This window comes from Sus scrofa, chromosome 16 (assembly GCF_054392235.1).
Source record: "Sus scrofa isolate SSC_HxYL_T2T_F1_AM1 chromosome 16, Sscrofa_HxYL_maternal_Yorkshire_Landrace_v2.0, whole genome shotgun sequence".
In the NCBI taxonomy this organism is placed as follows: Eukaryota; Metazoa; Chordata; class Mammalia; order Artiodactyla; family Suidae; genus Sus; species Sus scrofa.
The window spans coordinates 29,815,731-29,842,136 of record NC_139398.1 but is presented as its reverse complement, the minus strand read 5'-3'; the positions used below and the strand labels follow the sequence as shown (position 1 = coordinate 29,842,136).

The following is a 26,406-nucleotide window of genomic DNA, read 5'->3' as shown; positions in this document are numbered from 1 at the left end:
GTTTGTTTTTGTTTGTTTGTTTGTTTTGTTTGTTTGTTTGTTTTACTGTCGCTTTCCCTTCTCTGGAATATAAGGGGTTTCACCTTTTTAGCAATATTGTGTTCCCTGGGCCTGCTACATAATAAGCGCTCAGTAAATATTTGTTGAATGAATGCATGAATATTTGGATCGATGAATGAACGCATCTCTACATATATAGTAGCTCTGTAGCAGCAATGCCATCTAATTCCAGAGCAGCATCTGAGAGAGAAACACAGATCAAAAAGAAATTTTGGGAGTTCCTGTCATGGCGCAGTGGTTAACGAATCCGACTAGGAACCATGAGGTTGCGGTTTGGTCCCTGCCCTTGCTCAGTGGGTTGACGATCCGACTTTGCCGTGAGCTGTGGTGTAGGTCACAGACTCGGCTCGGATCCCGCGTTGCTGTGGCTCTGGCGTAGGCCAGAGGCTACAGCTCCAATTTGACCCCTAGCCTGGGAACCTCCATATGCTGCGGGAGTGGCCCAAGAAATAGCAAAAAAACAAAAAATAAAAAAAAATTAAAAAAAAATTTTTTTTTGACCCTTACTGTCTTCTCTCACATGTAGGCGTATGTTTTTAACCCAAAGCAATTCAAATTAAAATCTTTTGTTGTCTTCTGTTTTCTAGTATCCCAGATTCCTTGGGTGCCATGAACTCTTCTAGCACAATTAAGGCCCTTTCCTTTTTGCCCACCCATCTCTACCATCTTGGTCCCCTTGTTTCTCCATGATGTGTTTGGTTCTATCATATCTCATGACCTGGGGATGGTATTATTGTTCTCTACACCTTCAGGGCTCTTACCCTTCCTTTGAGGGGGACTAGATAGAGAAAAGCGAAAAGGTGGACAGGGTGATTGCACATGCTAGTCAAGAAGCTAAACCCAAAGAGAAGACCTGTGAACTTGAAATTAATGCCCACCTTAGACGAATGTCTTTGGTTCATCCAGCACCAGATTAATTGACTTTTTCCAAGGTACTTTCATTATGTTCTTTGTTGTTTTTATTCTCTGTACTGGGTAATATATGTTTCTGTAAGTCTCAGAATATTGGTATTTTTTCCATGTACTAACTCCATAATGATCTTCGGGATATTAGTACAAGCTCTTTAGCTCTATTCATCACGGCAGGTGCAGCACATTAGCGCCAAAAAATTAGACCATAACGCAACAGTAGCTTATTGAAAACATCCATAAATATCTCATAAAAGCTTAGAATTTCTTTAAGACAATAATTTCACTTCCAAAGAGCTTTCATTTGTTACCCCAGAAAGAATGATAAAATATTTAAAACATAACATGGTTTTGTATATTATAAACTGTGGTTCTTTACGCTAGGTGGTTTTAAATTTATTTAGGTAGGCACCTTTTTTATATTCGTACCTCACAAATGGAGCCTTTTATCATTTATAATGTTGTTGCCATTTTAGTAAATGAGATGGTTTATGAGCACTGTTCATCTGTGAAACAAATGGCTTTCCTATTACTTGGCACCTGGTTAAACAATGTAAACTCTAAATTGCCTTTTTATAAATGCTCTTTTCCCCCGCATGGTCTTGGTTTTCCTTACTGGGTGGATGATTGGCTGTGAACTGAGTAGCCTTATTTCCCCCTCTCTCCACTCTCCCCCAAGATGGAGGAAAGGAAGTGCTGTCCATGCACCAGATTCTCCTTTACTTACTGCGGTGCAGCAAAGCCCTGGTTCCCGAAGAGGAAATTGCCAATATGCTTCAGTGGGAAGAACTTGAGTGGCAGAAATATGCAGAAGAATGCAAAGGCATGATCGTCACCAACCCTGGAACGGTATGTGCTGGTTCACAGTCTGAGACCGAATCGCCTTTGTTTCAGGTTTGAGTGTTTCCCAAAAATGATAACAGGACATTTTAACAGATTTAAACTCTCATTGCTACTTGTCCTCTGAGTTATTTTTTCCTTTAAATATTGAGTAAATAAGAAAAACATTACAATGTAGGCATGTTTAGTAAGTTCATCCGATTAGTAAATGTATTCTGCTAATTATGGAGCATTTTGAAGTTTTTAGATATGTGCAGATCTAATTTTTTTCTGAGTATAAAAGTAATATATCATCCATTTAGAAATTTAGGGCAAGAGAAAAATGGCCCAAAGAAGATAAAAATCATCCATAATTCAGTTCTTCAGAGGTGATACTATTCACTTTTCTAGTCCCTTTAGAATAGATATATTTCATATTTTTGAAGCAAAATTGGCATATACTATTAAATATTAATATTTAGGCCTTTTCCTTCTTATCTTCCTCTAGGAACAGCAACCACAAAGTTACTATTTTTCCTTAGTCTTAATTTTTTTTTTTTGTCATGTAATTTAAAAAAGGCCCCTAAGTTATTAAACCTCTATTACTGGGCACTTGGTTGCTTTCCGATTTTTGCTTTAACAAATAAGGGTGTATTGAACCTGTATATGTATGTATAAATGTATATACCTAGGTATGTATTTATCTTTGAGTGTGTTCATTTAATTCTTAGGGTATGCACAGTTGTAAGGCTTTTGATACCTGTTATAAATTACCTTTTAGAGGGTTGTACTCTGACCAGGAATAGGTGAGAATGCCCATTTCTTCATATTGGCTATACTAGTTTAACAAAAAAACTGTCAGTTTAGTAGGGGAAAAGATATTGTTTAGTTTAGTTCTCTGTTTATTTTGGTTTCTACCAAAAGTTGGTATTTTAAATGTTTATTGACCTTTAATGCTTTTTTTCTGATAATGGCTTATCAGTATGCTTTGTTTGATTTTCTTTGTGGTATTTGCCTTTTTTTAATTGATTCTTTGCCATCGTTATTACAAATATTTCCCATTTTATTTATTTTGTTTCTTAAATATTTTACTTTAAAATTTGCTTCTAGTGTTAATTTTTGAAGTAAAAATATAAAAACCAAATCAGCTAATTAATAACTAGTTTTCTCTTATAAAGAACATGATGTTTTATATATTATTTGAAGTCTTTTTCTCTAAAATATGTTGTTTCATGAAATAGTTATATGTTGCCATCTTATCAGAATAAACTTTTCCAAAAGTGGAGAATTAAAATACTTCTCTGTAAAGACAGAAAGAAATCTATTAAAACAAAGCTGTTGTTCTGTTGTTTTAAAAAGGCTGCCAAATTGTTTAATAACCTTGATTCATAAAAATAAAAATTCTGGATCAACTTTTTGTAGCATGACAGTAACATCTGCACAAACAAAATGCTGCTATTTGCAAATCAAATATTCCAGCTAATATTGATTACTTTAACAAATCTAGAAAGTGAAAGTGTTTAATAAAAATGTGTTCAAACATAAAATTTATTTGAAACTGAAAAAATTACACAAGTTTTACTGTTAGTTAAGCCACACAAATAATCATTAGAGTAACTTTCAAAGAAATATAGCACTGTGTGAGTGTGACTGTGAATTTCATTTCTTTAAATAGTTGCATAAATTTACATTTCTTCTGTCAGTTTTGTAGTTGAGTCAGAGGATGAACGGGGGATATTGGTGGTAGGAGACATGCCTTTTCACCTTAGTAAGGTCTGCTTAAAAAACATCCCATGATTTACTGTGGAGATACTTTCACACTGGGACTTCTTTCCATAGCATGGTTAAAATCTCCTGAAAGCCTGGGATCAGTTGGAGAGCATTTGAAAAATATAAGGATGCCCTGATTGACCCCATCCCATGTACTCCAGGTATTGGGGCTCAAGGATCTGTAGTTTTTTTAAAAGAATCCTGAGTTTTTTCTGATTCACGCCGTGCTTGTTTTTGAGCCAATGGCATAGAGGATGTTTACTCCATGGCTGTGATCATCATTCAACTCAGTTGTTGAGGGACTACTACGTGAGCTAGCTACTAGTGAAGTGTGTAGATTATATATGATGCTTGTCCGGCTGCAAACTCACAGCATATCCATATGAAAGGAGTTTGTGATGAATTATTGAATCAGTGGACCAATCCGTGAAAAAGCAGGTCAGAAAAGCCTGTAGTTTTAGGTGAGTTCACTGGGCCAGGCTGCCAGGGATGCTTCATAAACACTGCAGTCTTTAAGGAATCAGAAAATTGTGTAAATTATTGGCATGATTGAATGTACATACTTGAGATGGTATATATGGCCAGTTTTGAAGATAAAGAGGAAACCACAGGTAAGTCAGGGTGAAAAAGATTTATGTTGGGAAGTAGTGGCAGAAGCTAAGTTTGGATGTCAAATTAGGGACATGTTGAAGTTGATTCCTTTTTAGTATTTAGTGTTTAGGCTTAAAGGAGAAAAATGTCCTGAAAACTCATTATCATGGAAACATCATTTCATTATATCCTTTTGAGAATAAGGCAGAATAGACATGGCACCACATTTCATCCTCTGCAAGTGCTTGCTTTGAAAGAGTGCCCAGTGGAAAGAGTATTGGGGAATTTATTAAAATTTTGAAACCATTATTGTCACATTAAGTGTTTTATTGCTGTAGAAGTTAAAACACTTAATCTCCTTCCCTAGGTACTTTGCTTCTGCTGGGGAATACTTTGGTCATTGGCAAGAATATTTTTGATTTTCTACAAGAACGGTTTGATCGATAACTGTAGGGTGTGGCCAAAGTCTGGAACTTACTTCATCCCTTCTCCCCCTGCAAATTAGAGATACTTTTGATATTTTAAATCTCTGTCTCCTCTGTTGATACTACAGCATGGAGTTTAAAATTGTAAAAACATGAGTAGTTCGCTAGTGTTTTTCAGTGGTGCAATTCCTCTTTTAAAAATGTATTCTGCTTATTTGATGAATATAATATTGGGAACAGTTTTCAGACCCACATAACACGTTGCAGCTGCTGAAGGGCATTTAACTAATTACCTGTGACCAAAATCTTATCCAGTTTTTCATTTTGAGAACAGAGGTCAACTTTTCAAGATAATAGTAAATTTTGATTGTTAAAATGACATTGAAATATTCTTTTAAAACTTAAGTCCAAGTTGTTTTTTCACTAATATGGATGAATTTACACAAATCTTTTTACTTTGTCACCTACTTGTATTTGCAGATGGCCGATTAGGACTGCAGTTGTGGGTAGGGTGACCAGCTTGTCCCAGTTGCTGGGGGCTTTCCCAGTTTTAACATTGAACCCCCTGTGACCTGGACAAACTAGGCCACCAACCAGACTCTAGTGCTTGGGCATAGCTGTTGAGCATTGCTGTGCAACAGAATGAAGTTTATTGACCTCCATGGGGATGAATTCTGTAGTCTTTGGCTCTAAAGCAATTGAGCCGAAGACCCCCACAATCTCCTGGTAAGAATTTAGTTTCTAATTAAGGGCTGCCCTGAGCATTGAGTATAAGGGAAGATGTTGCTGAAACATGCTTTCCATGATTTTACCACCTGTTCACAAACTTAAGCTTTCAGGGTGAAAAGTATTTTACAAATGTGTCCTCATACTTTAGTAACTTAAGAAGGAACCAGCTGTTTTTCTTCTTCTTCTTCTTCTTTTTTTTTTGGCTGCACTCTCGGCATGTGGCCAGAGATCAAACCCATGCCACAGCTGCAACCCGAGCCACAGTAGCAGCATTGCTGGATCCTTAACCCACTGCACCACCAGGGAACTCCTGTTCCCTTCTTTTTTTTATTAGACTTGGAAAAAAAATTTATGAGGCTCCCTATTAAAATTTTAAAATTGCCTACCTAGACATCAATAAGAGAAGCTTAACTATTTCATTTTTGTACTACCATGCCTTTTAATTTAAAGATGTAGAATGAAAGGAATACACAAGGAACATAGAGAAGTAATGGGAAAAAATTGTATTAGAGGCATCTGTCTGTGCATCCTGAGTAGACATAAGCTATTCATTTGAAATGTGTCAGAATAAGCCCGAATATCTCTTTCTGGTCATGTGGAATACTTCCTCTGTGCCTTTGGAGAGGTTAAGGAAAAGTTACATATCTGACTAGGTGTCCTTTCAAAAGTTTAATTTTTAAAGGTTTCTATGTGGATGGCAAAAAAGGACAAAATCATTGTTCATTATGCCAAATGGCACAGACTCATTTACAGGGATGACATTATAGTTTTTATATGGTGTAGCTGCTATGATTAAAGGGTTTTAAATGACATTTTCCCTTTGGGGATGAGGCTTTCCCAGGAAAAAATCCGATTAATTTCTTCCCTACTTAGGTTAAAGTCAATACTTAAAGACTTCCTCAGGGAATAAATGGCTTTGATTTTTCTCTCTAGAAACCAAGTTCTGTCCGCATCGACCAACTGGATCGTGAACAGTTCAACCCCGATGTGATTACTTTTCCGATTATCGTCCACTTTGGGATACGCCCAGCACAGTTGAGTTATGCTGGAGACCCACAGTAAGATATTTCTCGGTGTTTGTCTTAGCCAATTTCACCTTCTACTAACAGCTGAATTAGTGCGAAATACCTTTAGTGAATGTTTTCCTTTTTAAAAATTAAGACCTGAAATGAGCCATGTTTCCAAATTTAGGCTACCAAATAAAACAAGTTTGGGTAGCTCCTGAAGAACTATTTCCTCTACATATTTAACTGCAAGAAATTATTCTTCAGTAGATGATCCTTGGCAGTCCTGGTTGCCATGAGTGTGTATGTTTTTAAGCTTTCGGGAACTTTTCCTTTATTCATCGTCATAGTACTTGTTATTATTTTTTATTTTTTTCAGTGCCCTCTAGAAGAAAATAGCACCACATTGGTTCCTAGTACTGCTGCATTTACGCAGAGATCTATTTTTGGGGGCGCCTTAGTAATAGTGCAACATCCCATGCAAAGTCAAGGGTTGATTTGAAAGGAGAAGCCGTGACTTCCTCCTCTTAGAATCAGTGTTACGTTCCAGATGGCATGTTAGTATTTTGCTGGGAGAAAATGATGATGTGTGGGAATGGAAATAGTACCATTATATTTTTCAGGAGTGTATGATTTTCCTATCTTGTTAAACAAACAGTTTCCTGATTTAATTTTTTAAAGGATTCATAATGGGAGAAAAGGGCATGGGAGATTTTCAATTCATAAATCCAATTCTGGCTGATATATTAGAAGAGGCTAAAGGGTTTTGTTCTTTTTTTTCCCCCCTTTGGATAAAAGTATGAAGCAGTAACCAGGCACTGTGTAAGTACTTCTTTCTTTCCTCCATTCTCTAAAAAAAAAAAAATGTTTTCAAAAAGGAGAGACCCAGCTAAGGCCAAGAGGGGAGCGGTTTGAATATGACAGAAAATCTTTGGAAAGTCCCTTCTTGTCAGAAAAGTGTTAGTAGAATGTGATTAGGCTCTCGTGGACTCTCAGGTGGCAGGAGTGTGAATGGATAAAAGACTGCATATTCTCTTCATTCCCAGGATGCTGTAACTGTATGCTTTAGACTGATCCAGGATGTAACATATTTGGCTACAAATATGCTTATTTTTGTCATGATTCATACACATTCGTATACCATTTGTCTTTCCCTTCACAGTGGAAAAATGGGTGTATGTAGATATGTAGCTTGGATATTGTCACAAAACAAAGGGGGTTCTCTTTTCTTATACTCTCCAACTTCTGCTCTCAGTGAAGGCATTTCAGAGACGGACAGCATCCCTGTTGAGTAAGGGTACTGTCTTTCAACAAATGTCAGAAAGTACATACTTAAATAAAATGTGTTCCTTTCAAAGAGGTAACAATGAGAGACCATATGTTTCTATTGTTTTTTGTGTCTCCTTTGGAATTTTTTTCCGGAGAGATTCCCCCATATAGTGATACCGTATTTTTAACCCAAATAAGCAAAAATCAGCTTCATTAGTAGGTTCCAGATGACTCTTGGTCATCTTGCTCCTCAACCCCTCAAAACATGTCCTTCCTGAGAATGAAGGTCTGTGGCCGTTAAGGAGATTCACAAGAAGGCAGTTTATGATTGAGCAGGCCTGTTAGAGCACCCGCCTTTATTGCACTTTAGGTTTGCCTTCTTTTTGCCTGAGATGTCTGTCTGTCCTTTTCCTTAGGTACCAAAAACTGTGGAAGAGTTATGTGAAACTTCGCCACCTCCTAGCAAATAGTCCCAAAGTCAAACAAACCGACAAACAGAAGCTGGCACAGAGGGAGGTTGGTATTAGAGCTGCTGCTTCTGCGATTGATGATGCTGAACTTCGGGTTCATTTTGAGATTGTTGTTACACCACACTTCTACAATAAGAAGGAAGAATACTTTGAAAAACCACACTCTTCTCCCCTCCTCACATTAGTATGCAGATTGACTTTCTTTCATGTTTTAGTATTTAAGGGGCCATTTCCCCCCCAAATAGACCATTTTTTTAAAAAACAGAAATAGGGATAAATATAGCTTCTATAGATATTAAAGGAAATTTAAAACTTCCTGGGTCTGCCTTTATTATTAATTAGTCTGCATATAGCCACGTTGAGTCTTATTCAGATTTCCTGGTCCTAAGGTTGTAAAGATTGTCTTCCATATGTTTGTTAGTTTAGTAGGGTGAACTTATTTGTAAAGTTTTATATCCCAAATTCCATTCATTTTAAATTCATTTCCACTTCATTTTTAATGTGTAGCATTATCCATATTCTAGGATCATTTATGTTTTAGTTTTAGTTTTAAGAATAAATGGATTTGGTGTCAACATAGGTTTTGTCTTGCAACATAGGTGTTGTTAAGAGCATGGTTTTGAAGCCAGGAAAAGTGTTTGAATTCTGACTCGTCACTTTCTGTGACTTGAACCAGTCAGCTTCATTGTAAAGGAGGGAAGCAAGGCTGAGAGAGGCCTACCAAAATGTCCTTTTGTTGGTGTACCCAGAGAAAAAGGTGGCTGGGTGGACTTTGAAATATTCCAGCTAAGTTTCCTTCAGTGGTATTCGAACTGTAATAGTGGAGGTGGTGGTGTGTTTCCTGTTATTATTATGAATTCCTTTGAGACTTTTATTGAATTAGTGTACAAGTATAAAACTGTTTTTTATCATTAATTATTTAAAGAGTGGTAGTAAAAGGGAAGAGTCGATTCCTGTTTATGTCTTGCACAAGTTTTGGATCATTGTCTCTTTTTAGTAAAATGTACCCTTGCCACAAGAGTTTTTGTAAGGGCTTGCAAATTAGAAGACCACTTTGAGAATTACATGGGTTTCTGATTAATTTACTGATTGTCTGTCTTAGGTGTAAATGCTTAACATAAGGCTTGGTTCAAATTCCAAGCACCACGTTTTGTTTCTTTTTCAGTAAAAGACTTTTTTTTTTTTTTTTTTTAAACTCACCAGAGTAGTCGATGTGGTTTAAATTGTTTTCTTATCCATTTACCAGGAAAAGCTGGCTTATCCCCATGGCTTTGAGCATTTAAAAAAAAAAAAAAAAGTAATTTGGCATGAAGAAGTTTGACTACCTGAACGTGATATTAAATGAATCCAACTTATTTACTAATGCTTGCTGTTTAGCTTAATGTTTCTTTAGAACTGTCAGGTTATTCATCATAATGAGTTCTTTTCTAGGAAGCGCTCCAAAAAATACGACAGAAGAATACCATGAGGCGAGAAGTAACAGTGGAGCTGAGTAGCCAAGGATTCTGGAAAACTGGCATCCGTTCTGATGTCTGTCAGGTGATGATGCTTCCGAGAACACAATTATACCCAAACATGCCTTCCTTTAAAAGGCAACTGGCACTGGAGTTTTCCTAATTCTGAGAAGTTTCTACACAACCTATTACCTTGTAGCTAAATGGCACACCACCAGAAGTTGTTTTCTGTCCTTGGGGTTTTGTTTTTGTGTCAGTTTGCCTGTTGTCTTGTTTAGTTGTGTGTATGTGTGTGTGTGTCTGTGTGTGTACACGCAGGTGCATAGTGGGGGCATGTGAGGCGCCGCCTGAGCAATACTCGGTTCTGTCTCTGCACATTGAGTGAAGGCAAGTCTCTTCTTCAGATGTGTCTGCCTGCTGAGCACATGGGTAGGTGCCTGTCTAAAGAGATAGTCCAGCAGCTCCCTGGGCAGATTCCTGAAGGTGGTGTGTGCAGATTTTCTAGACTTATGACTCAGACTTACACTGCAGAGAACTGAAGGCAATAATGAACGGAAGCATTTCATATCTGAGCCAAATGATATTTTTTTCCTTGAGTGAACTTAATAGAGGAACATTTCAGCTATATATAACTGGCTCACTAATAAGTATTTTTGTTTTCCTTTTGGGGGGAATTTTTACCAGATTAAAGATCCCCCAAACCCAGCATGTTCTTTGACTCTTCACTTGATTCTTTTGTTATGATTGATATTAGTTCCGCTCTGTGGGAATTACAGTAAAGGAAATGAATACACAGGCTGGAGTCAGGTAATGCAATTTGCTATGTTCAACCTTTTGGAAGAATATTTCCAGGCTGCCACTTAGCTGTTTTGATGGTAGCATGTATTGAAATAAGTTCAGACACTCTTAGGTATTCATTTCATCATAATGAATTTTTTTAAAAAATCAATGCTGGCATTTAATTATTGTATTGAACAGTGCAATTTAATCCTATCATTAAAAGGTATTGCTGTGTAATTCATTTACCATGTGAAGCTAAATGTTTTTGTGTTAAGATAAACTGCTGTTGATGCAATATTGCTAAATACTTTGTAAATAATCATCTGCAGTAGTAGCTGGTCCATCCACCAAGCCCTCAGTTATTTTGCGAATTGACCAATTTTTTTTTTTCCTCCAGACACTTTCAGAAGTGAATATTTTACTTCCATTCATTCTTTCTTAGGGCCACGTGGAGCCATATCACACAATTTTTCTGTTTGCTAGTGTTTCTCCCAAACCAACGTAACATATTAAGGTATCATAAGAACAATGAGTAGAATGTTCAACAGTCTGTTCAAAATCTGGTGATCTCGATGATGAGTCAAGTTGATTATTTAAGAGATTATAAAACATTTCTTAATGCTACCCATCCCTGGATGTGGAAGTTCCCAGAGTAGGTAGGGGTCGAATAGGAGCTGCAGCTGTTGGCTTATGCTACAGCCACAGCAGTGCCAGATCTGAGCTGCATCACGGCAATGCCAGATCCTTAACCCACTGAGCCAAGGCCAGGGATCAAACCCACATCCTCATGGATATTAGTCGGGATTGTTTTGCTGAGCCACAACAGCAACCCTTTTTTTTTTGTTTTAAAGGACTCCTAATATATGCATCTTGCATCTTCTCTGTATATTTTTCATATCTATCATTTTTCTCTCAAATCCTTCATTTCTTTCTGATTTTTAGTTTTTGTTTTTCTCCAAGTTTTTCTCTTTTCCACCTTTTATTTTTCAACAGCACCATTCATAGGTTAGTTTGCTGTTTTGTTCCTTCTCTCTGGTCTATGTTCTTGGAATCATTATATTCTTCTGTGTCTTTTTACTGAGTTTTGTCGTTTCAGATCTTCCTTTCCTCTAGTCATCTCTTTTCCAAATTAATAGCATATTTATTAATACTTTCTTTTATAACTCCTATTATGTTCTTAATTTTGTTTAGCTTGTCTTGAAATAATAGGTTACAGCTTTCATCAATTTTGTTGATCTGCTTTTCTGGCTTTTTTTTTTTTTTTTTGCTTTTTAGGGCAGCACTCAAGGTGTTTAGAAGTTCCCAGGCTAGAGGTCAAATTAGAACTTCAACTGCCGGCCTATGCCACGGCCATAGCAACGTGGGATCTGAGCCGACCTTGCGACCTACACCACAGCTCACGGCAATGCCAGATCCTCAACCCACTGAGAGATGCTAGGTATTGAACCTGCATCCTCATGGATACTAGTCGGGTTCATTACCAGTGAGCCACGATGGGAACTCCTTCTGGCATTTTTTAATTATCAGAAATATCAAATTCTTTTCCTTTTCTCATTTTCTTATGAAATCTTTGGGTAGGTTTTAACCATGATTCTTTTCTATTGCTTTTTAAGATAAAACATGTAAAATAAGTAAAATGTTTTCTTGGACTTTTAGGGGAGGAAATATAAGCCAAAAGAGTTTTCTTTGTTCTAGAGCCCCTTCTATTACTTTTGTAAAGTGATTTTTAAAAAATGGCTTCATCAAAGATCTACTCCTTTGTTTTTTCCCCCTAGTTTTATCTGGATTTTCTTTTTATTTTGCCCTTTATCATTTCTCTCCTGCTCAATGTGGCTCTTATTCCCAGTACTGTCTTTATGGAGCTTTCCCCTGGAAGGGAACTTCACTGTTTAATTTGAGCATTTTTAAGGTCCAGGCTTCTCCCCTACTGTTAGACACTCCTCTTATACTCCTCCAGTGAATTGGACTCTGCAGCGCCCTCTGCAGTTTTGGTCACAGTTCCAATGACTTCATGTCCATCTGCGGCTCTCCCATTCTCAGGCCCATCAGGAGCCCTGCAGCCCTCCTTGTCTTTTCTCTCTCAGATGCTGAGCCCACCCAGGTTTTTGTCCTCAGCTACACTTACTCTGGCGCTCATGGGGGTAACTTGAAATCTAGTTTTAATCTAGATATTCCTCACAGGTCTATTTGGCTATTCTAGTTGCTTAATTTTTAATGGAGAATTTGAATAGATGTACAAACTGAGCATTGCGATTTCCTCACATTCTTCCAAAGGAGCTGTTTTTTTGTTTTTGTTTTTGTTTTTTGCCTTTTTTAGGGACGCACCTGTGGCACATGGAGGTTCCAGGCTAGGGGTCTAATCGGAGCTATAGCCACCAGCCTATGCCAGAGCTACAGCAACGCAGGATTCGAGCTGCGTCTGTGACCTACACCACAGCTCATGGCAACGCCGGATCCTTAACCCACTGAGCGAGGCCAGGAATCAAACCTGAAACCTCCTTTTTCCTGGTCAGATTCGTTTCTGCTGAGCCACGACAGGAACTCCCCAAAGGAGCTTTTTAAAATGAAAGCTGTTTCTAGGCATTAAGGGGCCAGGAAAGAGATGCTCATGATTGTGTATGTTTCAAGTTGCAAAGATTGATAATTTAAAAAACTGAACTGGAGATTATAATAGTCTTGTAGATGACATGGAGACGTGTTTGTCACGGGTACAGATGGACATGGGCCGTATGTACCTTTCTGTGCCATTCATGAGAAACAGACTGACTTGGAAAGAGAAACTGGCTCTGTTTGGAGCGAGGTTAAAGGAAGTGGTGGAGGGACTCACAGCTGGTTCACATGAGTAAGGTTAAAGAAAATAAGACTTAGTTATGAGAAGATGGGAGGTTTGTTGTTTGTTTCTAGGGATAGAACTAAGTTCAAACGGGTATACCTCCAAAGAGACAGATTGGAATTTATTAATAATTTTCTAATAATCAGAGTCCTCTAAAATCGTGTTATTTCCTTAACAGGTAATGACTCATCTCTCACTGGGGGTATTAGAACAATTCACCAGTTTGAACTCATATTTTAGAAATGTAGCTACACTGCATGGTCTTCATGACCCATCCTCCTTGAGTTTTTAGCATCAATACCCTTGAGTCCCCTGCAGTTATGTGCCTGGAAAACTATTTTGCTTTGGCTACACTCCGTTTCCATTTTATTGTGTTTTTTAATACAGCACTTATAAAAACAAAGTGGATGAAATGCCAATAATTTGAATCAGAACGGTGTATCTCTGGGAAGCCCTCAGGTGCAAAAAGAATGTCTTCATTTTTTTTCTTTTCCACAGCTACTTTAAGCCTTGCGCAGGGAGGTGCTACACGTGTATTTATTGAGTTGAACCAGAAAGACTTTCTGTTGATTGGAGATTCTATTTGGGAGAACTAATCTTTCTTTATAAGTTAATACAGGGAACTGATTTCTATTAGTTTTAAGCAAATCCATTATCATGTATTTTTAAACAATGCCAGCTTAAAATACTTCAAAGACTAAAATGATATAAAGTATATGTCAGTCATTCTGTGGGCTGAGCATCCTCCAAGTTCTGATGAATGACTCCTTCATTCTCTTGAGTTCTAGGGAAATGTTATTAAAAAAAGAAAAAAAAAAAAGATATGCCCTTTGTGAAATCATCTCCCAGTAAGGAATCTATAGCCAAATGAAAAGTGATTAAAACAGAAATAAAAGTTCTATGTCCTCAGGTGATTTAGCTGTATTGGTAGTTTTATCAGGAGTTCTCATTGTGACACAGTGGGATTGACAGTGTGTCTGTAGTGTCAGGGACCCAGCTTTGGTCTCTGGCCTGGTGCAGTGGGTTAAGTATCCCATGTTGCCACAGCTGTGGTATAGGTCACAACTCTGGCTTGGATTTGATCCCTGTCCTGGGAACTTCATATGCCACAGGCAGCCAAAAAAGAAAAAAAAAAAACAAAAAAACAAATGTTCCCATTTGTTTAGATTGAGTATTAAACCTAGAATGGCCTTTTGAGATGATCTGGCTGAAAAGTTCTTACCTGGAGGATAGTGCTGTGCTTTAGATATCTATGAATGCATTAAAATTCCATACAGTTTATGCATGCTTATGCACATAGGCATTTTTCTGGGGAGAGTCATTTTCCTTAGATTCTCAGAAGTGTCTTGATCTTGACAAAGCTTCAGAAATAATGATGGACAAGGAGAATAGACAATGATAGACAGAAATTCTTATGACTTCCTTGAGATTACACTGCTGGGTACCGATGAACCAGGGTGTTCCTATCTGAATGAGAACTAACAGACCTTGTTATAATAAAACTTTTATATTTTTTGCACTTAATCCTTTTAAGTGGTCTTGAAAGTAGCTACACTGATTATCCCCATTTTGTAGGTGAGGAAACTGAAACAGAGGTAGTAACTTTCCCTGACTCCAACGATGAATGAGTGACAGCAGGATTTTGACCCAGGCATTCATGTTCCAGAGACCACGCCTCTAACCACTGCAGTCTACCACCCCTCACAGAGAGAATCTGCCAGGAGGTCATGTAGCCAATAAACCGATAAGGCTGTGAGATGAAGTAGGGGATGTGAAAATGGTTCTTGTTTGTTGTGAAATAAATGAAGTGTTTGTATAAGTTTTTAGAGAGTAAAAAAAAATTGAAATGTGTTTTTTTTTCCTAGCATGCGATGATGCTGCCTGTTTTGACCCATCATATTCGCTACCACCAGTGCCTAATGCATCTGGACAAGTTGATAGGATATACTTTCCAAGATCGTTGTCTGTTACAGGTAAGAATTACTCTCCTGCACATTCACATAATAGCAAGATAGGAGTGATTCTTGTTGCAGGTTACAAATGGAGTATTGAGAGTCTCCATTCTGGGAGATGATGAGGACGTTTAGAAACCGCCTTCTCCATTACCCCACTCTGATTGCCACTTTCAGGCCCCTTTTCTCCCTTTTTTGGGGAGGCTATCTCTAAGGAAATAGACTCAAGCTAAAATTTGCCTGTCAAACCTGACCCCTTCTTTCAGCTTTTCCTTCTTTATGGCTCTTCTTCCCAGGTGCTGCATATTTATCTGATTCTTATCTGAAGCATGTGGATTTTTAGGTTTGTTTGCAGAAGAGGGCTTGCACCAAAGCTCTGAAAATTTGACACTAGATGAAATAAGGTGGAAAGATCAGGGCTTAACTTTTGACTGGATAAACAGATCTCTTTTGTGTTGCATTTGAGATGATATAAGGATGGTGCTTCTAGTTGAATTTTTAAGACTGAGTTTATTTCACTGGCATTTTAGCTGGCCATGACTCACCCAAGTCATCACTTAAATTTTGGGATGAATCCTGATCATGCCAGGAATTCATTGTCCAACTGTGGAATTCGACAACCCAAATATGGAGACAGAAAAGTTCATCACATGCACATGCGGAAAAAAGGTACGTTTGCATTTCACTCTTGTATTTTGTTGTTACCCCTATTGTAAATTAAATCTCCACCAGGGATGGTTCCATGGTGATGGTTTCATTCTCTCATTCTTTATTGCTTCCTGATCCATATGTAGTAACCTTTACTTAAAGCAGAGACTTAGAGTTCTAAGAGTGGATGAAAGTACGTAAGTTGATCAGACTTGCGGATATGCAGATATTAAATCTTTTAAAGTCAAATTGGGATGATATAGATAATTTCTTTCTACCTGTCATATGATGGTTCTAGACTATGTCTAACATTATTTACTTGTGAATTTTTTTAATAGGAATTAACACCTTAATAAATATTATGTCACGCCTTGGCCAAGATGATCCAACTCCTTCAAGGTAAAGTAGATTTTTTTTAGGTAACAGCTTAATTGAGATATAATTCACATACCATACAATTCACGCATTTAAAGTATGCAATTCAATGATTTTTAGTATGTTCACAAAATGGTACAACCATGATCACGATCTAATTTTAGAGCATTTTCATCACCTCAAAAAGAAACTCCATACTCCCCATTTCCCTTAGCCTGCCCAGCCCGGGGCAGCCACCAGTCTTCTTAAAAATCCACTTTCAGAAAAAAAAAAAAAAAAATCCACTTTCAATCTTTATGGATTTGCCTATTCTGAACATTATGTATAAATGTTATCATATAATATGTGTTTCTTTGTGACTGGCTTGTTTTACTTAACATAATGTTTAAAAGATTTATCCATGTTATAGTGTTTGTCAATATTTCATTTTTTTTCTTATTGCTGAATAATGTTCCAAGGTATGAGTAGACCACATTTTATGTATCCAGTCATCAATTAATAGTCATTTGTTGTTTTTACTTTTTGGCTGTTATGAATGATGTTGCTTGAATATTTGTGTACAGGTTTTTGTATGGACATATGTTTTGATTTTTCTTGGGTATAAACCTGGGAGTGGAATTTCTCAGTGATATGGTAACTCTGTTTCAACTTTCCTTTAAGGAGCTGCTATTGTTTCCAAAGTAGCTGCACCATTTTATATTCCCAGCAGCAATGAATGCAGGTTCTGATTTCTTCACATCTTTCTTAACACTTGCTGTTGTCTGTCTTTTGAAATCTAGGCATCCTAGTTGGTAGGAAGTGTTATCTCACCGTGGTTTTGTTTGTATTTTCCTGATGGCTAATGATGTTGAGCATCTTTTTATGTGCTTATGAGCCATTTGTATATTTTCACTGGAGAAAAATCTGTTCAGGTCCTTTTCTCATTTTTAATCAAGTTATTTTTAATTATTGAGTTATAATCATTTTTTATATATTCCAGATACAAATCCCTTATCAGACACATGATTTGCAATTTTTTTTTCTCATTCTATGGACCATCTTTTCACTCTTTTAATGAAGCACAAAAGTTTTGATGAATTCAAAATACTAGATAAATTTTGTTGCTTTTGGTATATGTCTAAGAAACCATTGCCTAATCTAAGTCACAAAGGTTTACATCCGTTTCTTTTTTTTTTTCCTTTATTTTTTAGGGCCGCACCCGAGGCACATGGAGGTTCCCAGGCTAGGGGTCGAATCGGAGCTACAGCTGCTGGCCTACACCAAAAGCCACAGCAACACTAGATCCGAGCCAAGTCTGTGACCTATGCTATAGCTCATGGCAATGCTGGATCCTTAACCCACTGAGCAAGGCCAGGGATTGAACCCAAAACCTCACGGTTCCTAGTTGAATTTGTTTCTGCTGTGCCACAACGGGAACTCCTGCCTCTGTTTCTTTGAGGAGCTTTATGTTTTTTCTGTCATATTTAAGTATTTGGTCTGTTCTGAATTAATTCTTATATGTGGTATGAAATAGTGGTCCAGCTGTATTCTTTTACTTCTGGATATCCAGTTGTCTAAGCACCATTTCCTGAAAAGGCTAATCTTTCCCCACTAAATCATCTTGGCACCCTTATTGGAAATCAATTGACAGTATATTTGAGAGTTTATTTTTGGATTCTTAGTTTAGTCCATTGATCTATATGTCGGTCCTTAAGTACCACACTGTCTTGATTACTATAGCTTTGTAGTAAGCTTTGAAATCTAAAAATGCAAGATCTCTTCTCCAACTTTATTTTTTCTTAAAAAAAAAAAAAAAACATTGCTTTGGCTATTCTAGACCTATTACGTTTCCATATGAATTTTTGAATTAGCTTATCAATTTTTACAAAAAAGCCAGAGGGGATTTTGATAGGAATTGTGTTGAATCTGTACATCTATTTCTAAATGATTACCATCTTCATATTAAGTCATCTTCTTAATATTGCCTTCTCTTTCTCGAACATTAGATGTCTTTAATTTTATTTGTTGTCTTTAATTTCTTTCTTTTTTTTTTTTTTTTTTTTTGTCTCTTGTCGTTTTAGGGCTGCACCCGTGGCCTATGGAGGTTTTCAGGCTAGGGGTCCAATCGGACATACAGCTGCTGCCCTATGCCACAGTCACAGCAGCGTGGGATCCGAGCCTCGTCTGCAACCTACACCACAGCTCACAGCAATGCCAGATCCTTAACCCACCAAGTGAGGCCAGGGATTGACCTGCAACCTCATGGTTACTAATTGGGTTCATTAACCACTGAGCCACTATGGGAGCTCCTCTTTAATTTCTTAAGAATGATTTTTTTAGTTTTCAGCATATACATTTTATGTGCCTTTTGTTAGATTTATTCCTAAGTATTTTATTTTTTTTTGATGCTATTGTAAATGACATTATTTTCTTAATTTTATTTTTGGATTGGTCATTGTATATAAAACTGTAATTGATTTTTGATTATAGCTTTTGAACCCTACAACCTTGATGAGCTCATTTGTCAGATACAATAGTTTTTTAGTAGATTCTTTAGTGTTTTCTATATAGATTGTCATTTCACCTGGAAATAGAGGTAGTTTTTCTTTTCCAGTCTGGATGCCTTTTACTTCTTCTTCTTAACCTAGTTGCCCTAGTTAAAGTCTCTAGTACAGTATTGAATAGAAGTGGTAAGAGAAGATCCTTGCATTCTTCTTAATCTTAAAGGGAAAAGATTCCTTTACTACTGTGTATGATGTTAGCTGTGGGTTTTTCATAGGTGCTATTTATAAGGTTGATGAAAGTCCCTTCTGTTCCTAGTTTGCTGAAGGTTTTCATCATGAAAGCGTATTGAATTTTGTCAAATGCTTTTTCTGCCTGTACTAAGATGGTCGTGTGTTTTTTTCATTAATTCTATTTACTTGGTGTATATTACGTTAATTGATTTTGGGGTGTTAAACCAACCTTGCCTTCCTGGGATTCATCACATTTGTTCATGGTATATTATCTTTTTTATGTGGTATGTTTATTTAGAATTTAGTTTGCTAGTATTTTGTTGAGGATTTTTGGTCTGTAGTTTTCCTTTCCTATGATGTTTTTGTCTGATTTCATTATTAGAATAATACTAGCCTTATATAATAGGTTGGAAGGTTTTATATGTTAGCTTCCCCTATTTTATTTCTTGATTTCAAAAGATGTCTTCATATATTAATATTCTCACTTTTGTTTGGCCTTCTGCCCCTGAAGAATCTGAAAAGGAAGTGGACTGGGTGTATATAGACTCATTAACACCCTGGAAAACTGAACAGAAGCAAATGCCTAATGACTGATGAGACTGTGATGTTGCTCTCAGGAGGCTTACTTTTGTGTGTCAAGTACAGCAGGTTCTATTTTGAAAGCCAGTAGAGGGGATTGCATGGCGGGGGGTGGGGAGGGGCTTGCTTTTTAAAATGGGTCAGTGAAAAGGTAAATGGCCAGGCTTGTCCCCCCTGGGGTCCAGATTTAGATGAATGAAAGGTGGGTAGAGCAGGGTGAGAAGTGACAGAGAGTTAAGACAACTGCAGCCGCTGGTAACTGGCCTCCACAGCCCAGTGAGTGCCCAGCCAAGCTCACACAGCTGCCTTTCTACCTTTTGCTTCCTACATTACTGTCCTTTTCAGATAGACTTGCCTTGAGGTTGCTCTCTTTTGAGGTTATCATAAACCAAGCCGTCTTTCCTCTTCAATCAAGAGGTAAAAAGAAAAGCAGGGCGAAACTTTAAAATTCCAGTTTGAAGATGATCACAGGCCTCACTGCTGTGTGCTGTGAGAGTCTAAGATCAGAAAAGGACTGTCTGATTAGAGGAGCCCTTAATCACACCCTCAGGGATGGTGTGGCCGCGGTTTCATTTCACTTTGCCCTGCTATATTGTGGAGTCTCTAGATGGTCGGTTCTGTATTTTAATAAGTGGAACCCTAGGTCCCCTGCTGCCCCTTTAGGAAGGCTGCACATGCCATAGACACTTCCTTGTCCATGTTGAAAGCACGGGTGTAAAGGAGCTTTTGTCTCATCTACCCCAACCACAGTTGCAGCTATGTAGATTATATCTTTTGATGGCATTGTTTAAACCTCATGACTTATGTTTTCTTTTGTTCTTTTACAAAGAGATGGCTTTCTTACTGTGGCAAAGGGAATGTTAGCTGAGAAACTGTGTTCTTTCCGAATTTATCATTTTGAAAGTGTTAGCATTAATACTGAATAAACAGATGATCTCTCTTGTCCTTTGACTTCCAGCCTTTGCTGCTTGTGCTGAGTGCCTCTTGCCCTGTGTCTGATCTTTTTTGCTGCTGTTGAGTTGACCCCAAGTTTCTGTTCAGAATGAACCTTGTAGCCTTAGTGGCTGGCTGGCTGCTGCTGGACTGCTGCTGTCTGGTGGCCCCAGCTCTGCACGGCCCTAGGAGCTGCACTGAAGAAGCTTCAGACAGATTTACTCCAACAGTCATTCCATCCAGTGTCTTTTGAGTTTGAGGCAGTTTGTGGGTATTTTAAGGGGATCCCGAGGCGAGTAAGACAAAGGACCCACTCAGCAGGAGGTGTGACTACCTGGGATTGGGTAAGAGTGCCATAAACATAAATAACTTAATCTCAGAAAGACTCTGCTAAGTGCTTCAGTGGAGGTCACAAGCAAAACATGCACACAAGACTGCTCTGGGGCCAAGGAGGCCTCTGGTGGTTGTTTAGGGATGATAGGTCGGTTATATACTAATTGAGTTCACTTGAAACGATTTGCTCTCTTCCCTGTTTGTTTCTTAGTTTGCTGTTATAAAGTGGGATGCTGTAGTCTCCACTCCTTGGAAGTATTTGCATATCTGTAAAACAAATACTATCCAATTTCAAGTGTCATTGGTTATATCTCCTCCCAGGCAAGCTTGCTCAGAATTTTAGACTTGAGAAAAGAGAGAGAGAGCCATTGTGCTAGTAGGTTGTGTGGGAAATCTGTGTCTTGCATTGAAGGTGGAGAAGCGAGGCAGGTAGGGGCTTTTGACAGAATTCTTCCCCCAGCCTCCCTGAAAACCACTCCCATTCCTGCCCATCCTGCAGCCGAATCTACCAGGTTTTCCTTCAGACTGCCTCTCCTGGCCTCACTTTGCTATTTCTTCAGTGTCAGTTCTAGTTCTTAGCTGTAACCCATTTAAAAGCTTTTTGTGATACCTTGTCACCTACTGAAGAAGTCTGAACCTCCCCAGATGGCAGTCCCAGCACCCAGAGCCCCAGGTACACCTCCCTGCCCTGAATGCTAGTAGTCATTGCACCTGTGGAACAGCTTGTAACCCTGGGACATCCTGCTGGCAATTGTCTTGTGGTGCATATTCTAGTCCCCTGTGTATTAGAATTCTGTTAGAGTCTGCTGCTTTTTCTTTCTTTCTTTCTTTTTTTTTTTTTTTTCCAACTGTAATCATTTTGAAGATCTTTGGTCCTACTCTTTCTTTCAAATTCTTTTCCTTTCCAACTAGTAAAGGAAAGGAAAGGCTTAGTAAATAAGTATTAAAAAATACCATTCATGATATATATAGTTTTTGATTTTTATGGCTGCACCTGCTGCATATGGAAGTTCCCAGACTAGGGGTCCGATGAGAGCCACAGCCGCCAGCCTAAGGCACAGCCATAGCAATCCCAGAGCCGAGCCTTATCTGTAGCCTACACTGCAGCTTGTGGCAACGCCAGATCCTTAACCCACTGAGCGAGGCCAGGGATCAAACCTGCATCCTCATGGATACTGGTCAGTTTCTTAACCCACTGAGCCACAGTGGGAACTCTTCACGATATTATTTTTATTCCAGGTTATTTACGTGTTGACTAGAAATAGGGAAACAGAGGAGTTAGGAAAGGTCATGGTGAGAGCCATCAGCAAAATTTAAATGACTGCTTAGTATCTTAATGTGATTTGGGATCAGCTAGGATTTATAAAAAGACATGAAGACTTAAAATTAATAAATCAAAACCTACCTGCTATCAAAACTACAAAATTATTAACTTTTAAGGTGGCATTGGAGTTCCTGTCATGACTCAGTGGTAAACAAATCTGACTAGGAACCATGAGGTTGCGGGTTCGATCCCTGGCCTCGCTCAGTGGGTTAAGGATCCGGCGTTGCAGTGAGCTGTGGTGTAAGTCACAGATGCGGCTCAGATCTGGCGTTGCTGTGGCTCTGGTGTAGGCCGGCGGCTATAGCTCCGATTAGGCCCCTAGCCTGGGAACCTCCATGTGCCTCGGGTGCGGCCCTAGAAAAGACAAAAAAGACAAAAAAAATAAAAATAAAAAAAATAAAGATGGCACCATTTCAAGTGAATATGCCATCCATCATTTTTAAAAGTGTCACTGTTTAACCACCTAACTCTCAGTTGTATATTTAACTCATGCAAATTGCAGTGAAATGTTACCACAGAGGAAGTCTCTGAAGGATTAGGCATTTGTGGCATTCAGGTAATCCATGTTATTGGTAAGACCTTTGGGAAAGAGGGGCTAGAAGACTGGTAATGGAAAAGTAAGCGAATCAAGCAGCTTTGTTTTGTTTTGATTGCTAGAGTCATTGTTGGACATAATGTGTGAGAATCTATTGGCCCAACAGAGAAACCCATATGGATTGTTTATTAATGTTTAAGGAAATGGTAGTTGCAAAGTTAATTTTCAATCTGTTATACATAAGTAATTTGCATGAAAACCACAATAACAACACGCCTTGAATATATGTGAATTCCACTGAGTGAATCTATTGACTTCAACGCTTCGAGTTAAAACCCAGAGATACTTAACCTGGAATGCATAGTTCCAGTTGGGTCTGAGATCTAGTAGCTCTCCTCCACACAAGTGTTCATGTAGATGTGATGAATCGGAGGAATTCCCAAGCTGGGTAAAGGCTCAACTGACCTGCAAAGTGCCTTCTAGCACTACCCTACCAGTCACCGCTTGAGGCTTGGGATGCAAAGGCACAAAAGTGTTGCCCTTCCCCTCACTCCAGCAGTTACCCTTCGACTTAGCCCATCCCAAGATGGTTTTCTATGGAGTAAATGACACCTTGGAGTAATTACTGTTACAAGGAGACTGTTGTGTTTTCTAAAGTGCTTTGAATTCCTCAGACCAAATGTGCTGTATAAATGTTACAGTTAATCTAGATTTCATAATGCCTCTGTTGATTCAGTTCTCAAAAACAAATGAAGTGTTTACTCCCCTGTAAACATTTCATCTTAGAGCTTGCTAGTATTTAAACAGGGAGCGATTAAAGAAAGTATAAACAATGCGAGAAGGAACAAAAGATTTGCTACTGGAGTCGGCAAAGATCAGCAGCTCACACTGTCCTTTTTTTTTTTTTTTTTTTTTTCCCCCAGATAAAACACTGGCTTAGCAATTGTCCAGTATAATAATACAGTGGTATTTAATCGCCATATTTTGTTTGTGGCTTGTTGCCAGAGTTTAGTCACAATGTAGATACAGAAAAACATGCTGGATGGGGCAAATTATTTAATGGATGGCAGACTTACTATTGAATAAACCTGTTTAGAACTGTGACCTGCATTTTAACACACTGAATAATAGTCTGTGATTATTAAAATCCTAGACATAGTTCCTGTCTTCCTGAAAGTTTATAAAAGAAATTAAAGTAAAATTTATGCCAGTATTACTTCATTCAAAATAGTATATGACTCAAAGCAGCGATTATTCTTTGACCAGTGGTTTTATTGTTCTTTTAAGCATAAGGCAATCCAAATATGGTTTGTCTCCACCTCAGACCCCTGTTTCTTGCTTTCCATATTAACTAGATTTTCCCATGTAGTATTTTGAACAGTTGGGAAGAAAATAATGTCTTTAACGCAGAAAATGCATTTTTACTTTACTGGCTTGTGGGAGAGAATAGGATAATACTAATTTCTTTCTTTTTTTTTTTTTAAAAAAAAATGCTATTTCTTTCTTAGTTCCTATCATCTCTCAGGAGAGTAGCATATTACGTTTCATGAAATTAAATTAGCAAGAGAGCTTCGGGGTTAATGTCATCTTACCATTAAATAGTGCCTCTCTGTGTTGGTACTTTCTCCTGGAATGATGACAGATGCTTTTGGAGTTCTGGTGTATCTGTCAGAGAGCAAAATCATAGTACTGAATAGCTTCTGTAAGATTTTTTTAAATTACAATATTTTATATTCCACCATGAAACTTTTCATCACTCTTGGCTAGTGGACTAGCAACACCACCAACAACAAAACGTCTTTTAAAATCTAGTATATATTTGGTAAGAAGAAGAAAAATACATTTTAGAACTTAATATTTATTTTCCTTCTTTTCTTTAGTAAACGACTCTTCGTTGTGAATTCTTAAGCATAGCCGTAATTTTTTTTTTTTTTTTTTTTGGTCTTTTTAGGTCTGCACCTGTGGCATATAGAGGTTCCCAGGCTAGGGGTTGATTTGGAGCTACAGCTGCTAGCCTGTGCCACAGCCATAGCAATGCCAGATCCTTAACCCTCTGAGCAAGGCCAGGGATTGAACCTGCACTGTCATGGATACTAGTCAGATTCATTTCTGCTGAGCCACGACAGGAACTCCAACCATAACTTATTTTCTCTGCTTTTATTTATTTATTTATTTTTAATTTCCCATCTTTGGCTACTAACTGCTTGCCCTAATGCCTTTTTCACTAAGTAAAGCCCATAGATTGAAATGAGCATTCACAATCACATCTTTATTGCTCGGATATTTCCAGTTTTCTCCTATTACATTTATTTTTCTTTTAAAATTCCAAAATGTTAAGGAATTGTAGGGTAGAAAAATAAACTTATTTGTAAGATATGTGAAATAATATAAAATTGAACTCAAATTGCCAAGCAGATAATTTGGTAGCCAAGGGTCAAATATTTTCTATTTCCTATGTATACTGAAACTATAGGGAGACTTTAGGTATGGAAACTAAACTGGCACACATGAAACAAAGAACAGTAGAGGTAGTATATAATGTTGTCATAAAATGAGTGATAGATGTTTGTCTTATGGGTAGGGGGGTTTAGCCAGCATCCCTGAGAGCTCCCGTAGTGAGTGCAGGCCTCCCAGCTGACCTTGCTAATAACCCAAGTTTGGAAAATACTCAAATAAAGGCCTGTTTAGTGAGTGATAAGCCAGCATCAGCTACCAACCCTCCCCTGTAAACACACACCCATCAGGGACATACGGGGAAAGGGACAGATTAATAAAGAGAGAAAGAAGATGTACAGATGGCCGACAAGCACATGAAAAGATGCTGAACAAGGTTAATCATCAAAAAATGCGAATTAAAACCACAATGAAATACCACCTTATACCTGTTAGAATGGTTTTTATCAAAGACTACAAATAGGAGTTTCCATTATGGTTCATTGGGTTAAGGACCCAACGTTGTCTCCATGAGGTTGTGGATTCAATACCTGGCCTCACTCAGTGAGTTCAGGATCTGGCATTGCTGTAACCAGTGGCACAGGTCGCAGATGCGTCTCAGATCCGGTGTTGTGGCTGTGGCATAGACTGCAGCTGCAGCTCTGGTTCAACCCCTGGCCCAGGAGCTTCCATATGCCACAGGTACAGTAGTTTAAAAAAAAAAAAAAAGACCACAAATAACTGGTGTTGGTGAGGATGTGGAGAAAACGGGGACCTAGTACAGTGTTGGTTGGAATGTAAATTCGTGCAGCCACTGTAGAAACAGTATGCAGTTTCTCAAAAAAACTAAAAATAGATCTACCATATGACCCAGCAATTCCACTCCTGGGTATATATCTGAAAACACTAATTCAAAGAGATACATGCATCCCAGTGTTCATTGCAGCAGTCTTTACAATTGCCAAGATACAAAAGCAACCTAAGTGTCTATCAATAGACAAATGGATAAAGAAGATGTGGTATATATACAAAGGAATACTACTTAGCCATGAAAAAGAATGAAAAATTTGCCATTTCCGACAACATGAATGGACTTGGATGGTATTATGCTTAATGAAATAAGACAGAGAGAGACAAATGCTATATGATATCACTTACATGTGTAATCTGAAAAATAAAACAAACTGGTGAATATGGCAAAGAGGAAACAACTCACAGATGTAGAGAACAAGACAGTGACTGCCAGAGGGAAGAAGGAGAAGGGGAGAGGCAAGATAAGGGGTGGAGGATTAAGAGGAACAGAGTATGATGTATAAAATAAATAGGCTGCTAGGCATATATTGTACAACAAAGGGAATGTAGCCAGTGTGTTGTAATAATTCTAAATGGAGTATAACCTTTGAAAATTATGAATCACTGTATTATATACCTTATAACTTATAATATTGTACATCAGCTATATACTTC

At 38.0% G+C, this 26,406-nt stretch overlaps 1 protein-coding gene across 14 annotated transcripts in view; it reads left to right on the top strand.

The window, feature by feature from the left end:
• DROSHA (drosha ribonuclease III) overlaps positions 1-26,406 on the top strand; it is a 120,869-nt gene that overhangs the window by 54,346 nt on the left and 40,117 nt on the right. For 7 of the 14 annotated variants that reach the window (XM_085002018.1, XM_085002011.1, XM_085002012.1 and 4 more), the window contains 7 exons: positions 1,649-1,818; positions 6,237-6,361; positions 7,993-8,092; positions 9,478-9,585; positions 14,979-15,086; positions 15,596-15,734; positions 16,052-16,112. In XM_085002018.1, the coding sequence (XP_084858144.1) occupies positions 1,649-1,818; positions 6,237-6,361; positions 7,993-8,092; positions 9,478-9,585; positions 14,979-15,086; positions 15,596-15,734; positions 16,052-16,112 (811 nt within the window). Of the gene's footprint in view, positions 1-1,648; positions 1,819-6,236; positions 6,362-7,992; positions 8,093-9,477; positions 11,038-12,750; positions 13,982-14,978; positions 15,087-15,595; positions 15,735-16,051; positions 16,113-26,406 lie in introns of those variants that run through there. The other 7 variants (XM_085002022.1, XM_085002015.1, XM_085002019.1 and 4 more) reach the window with 2 other exon arrangements.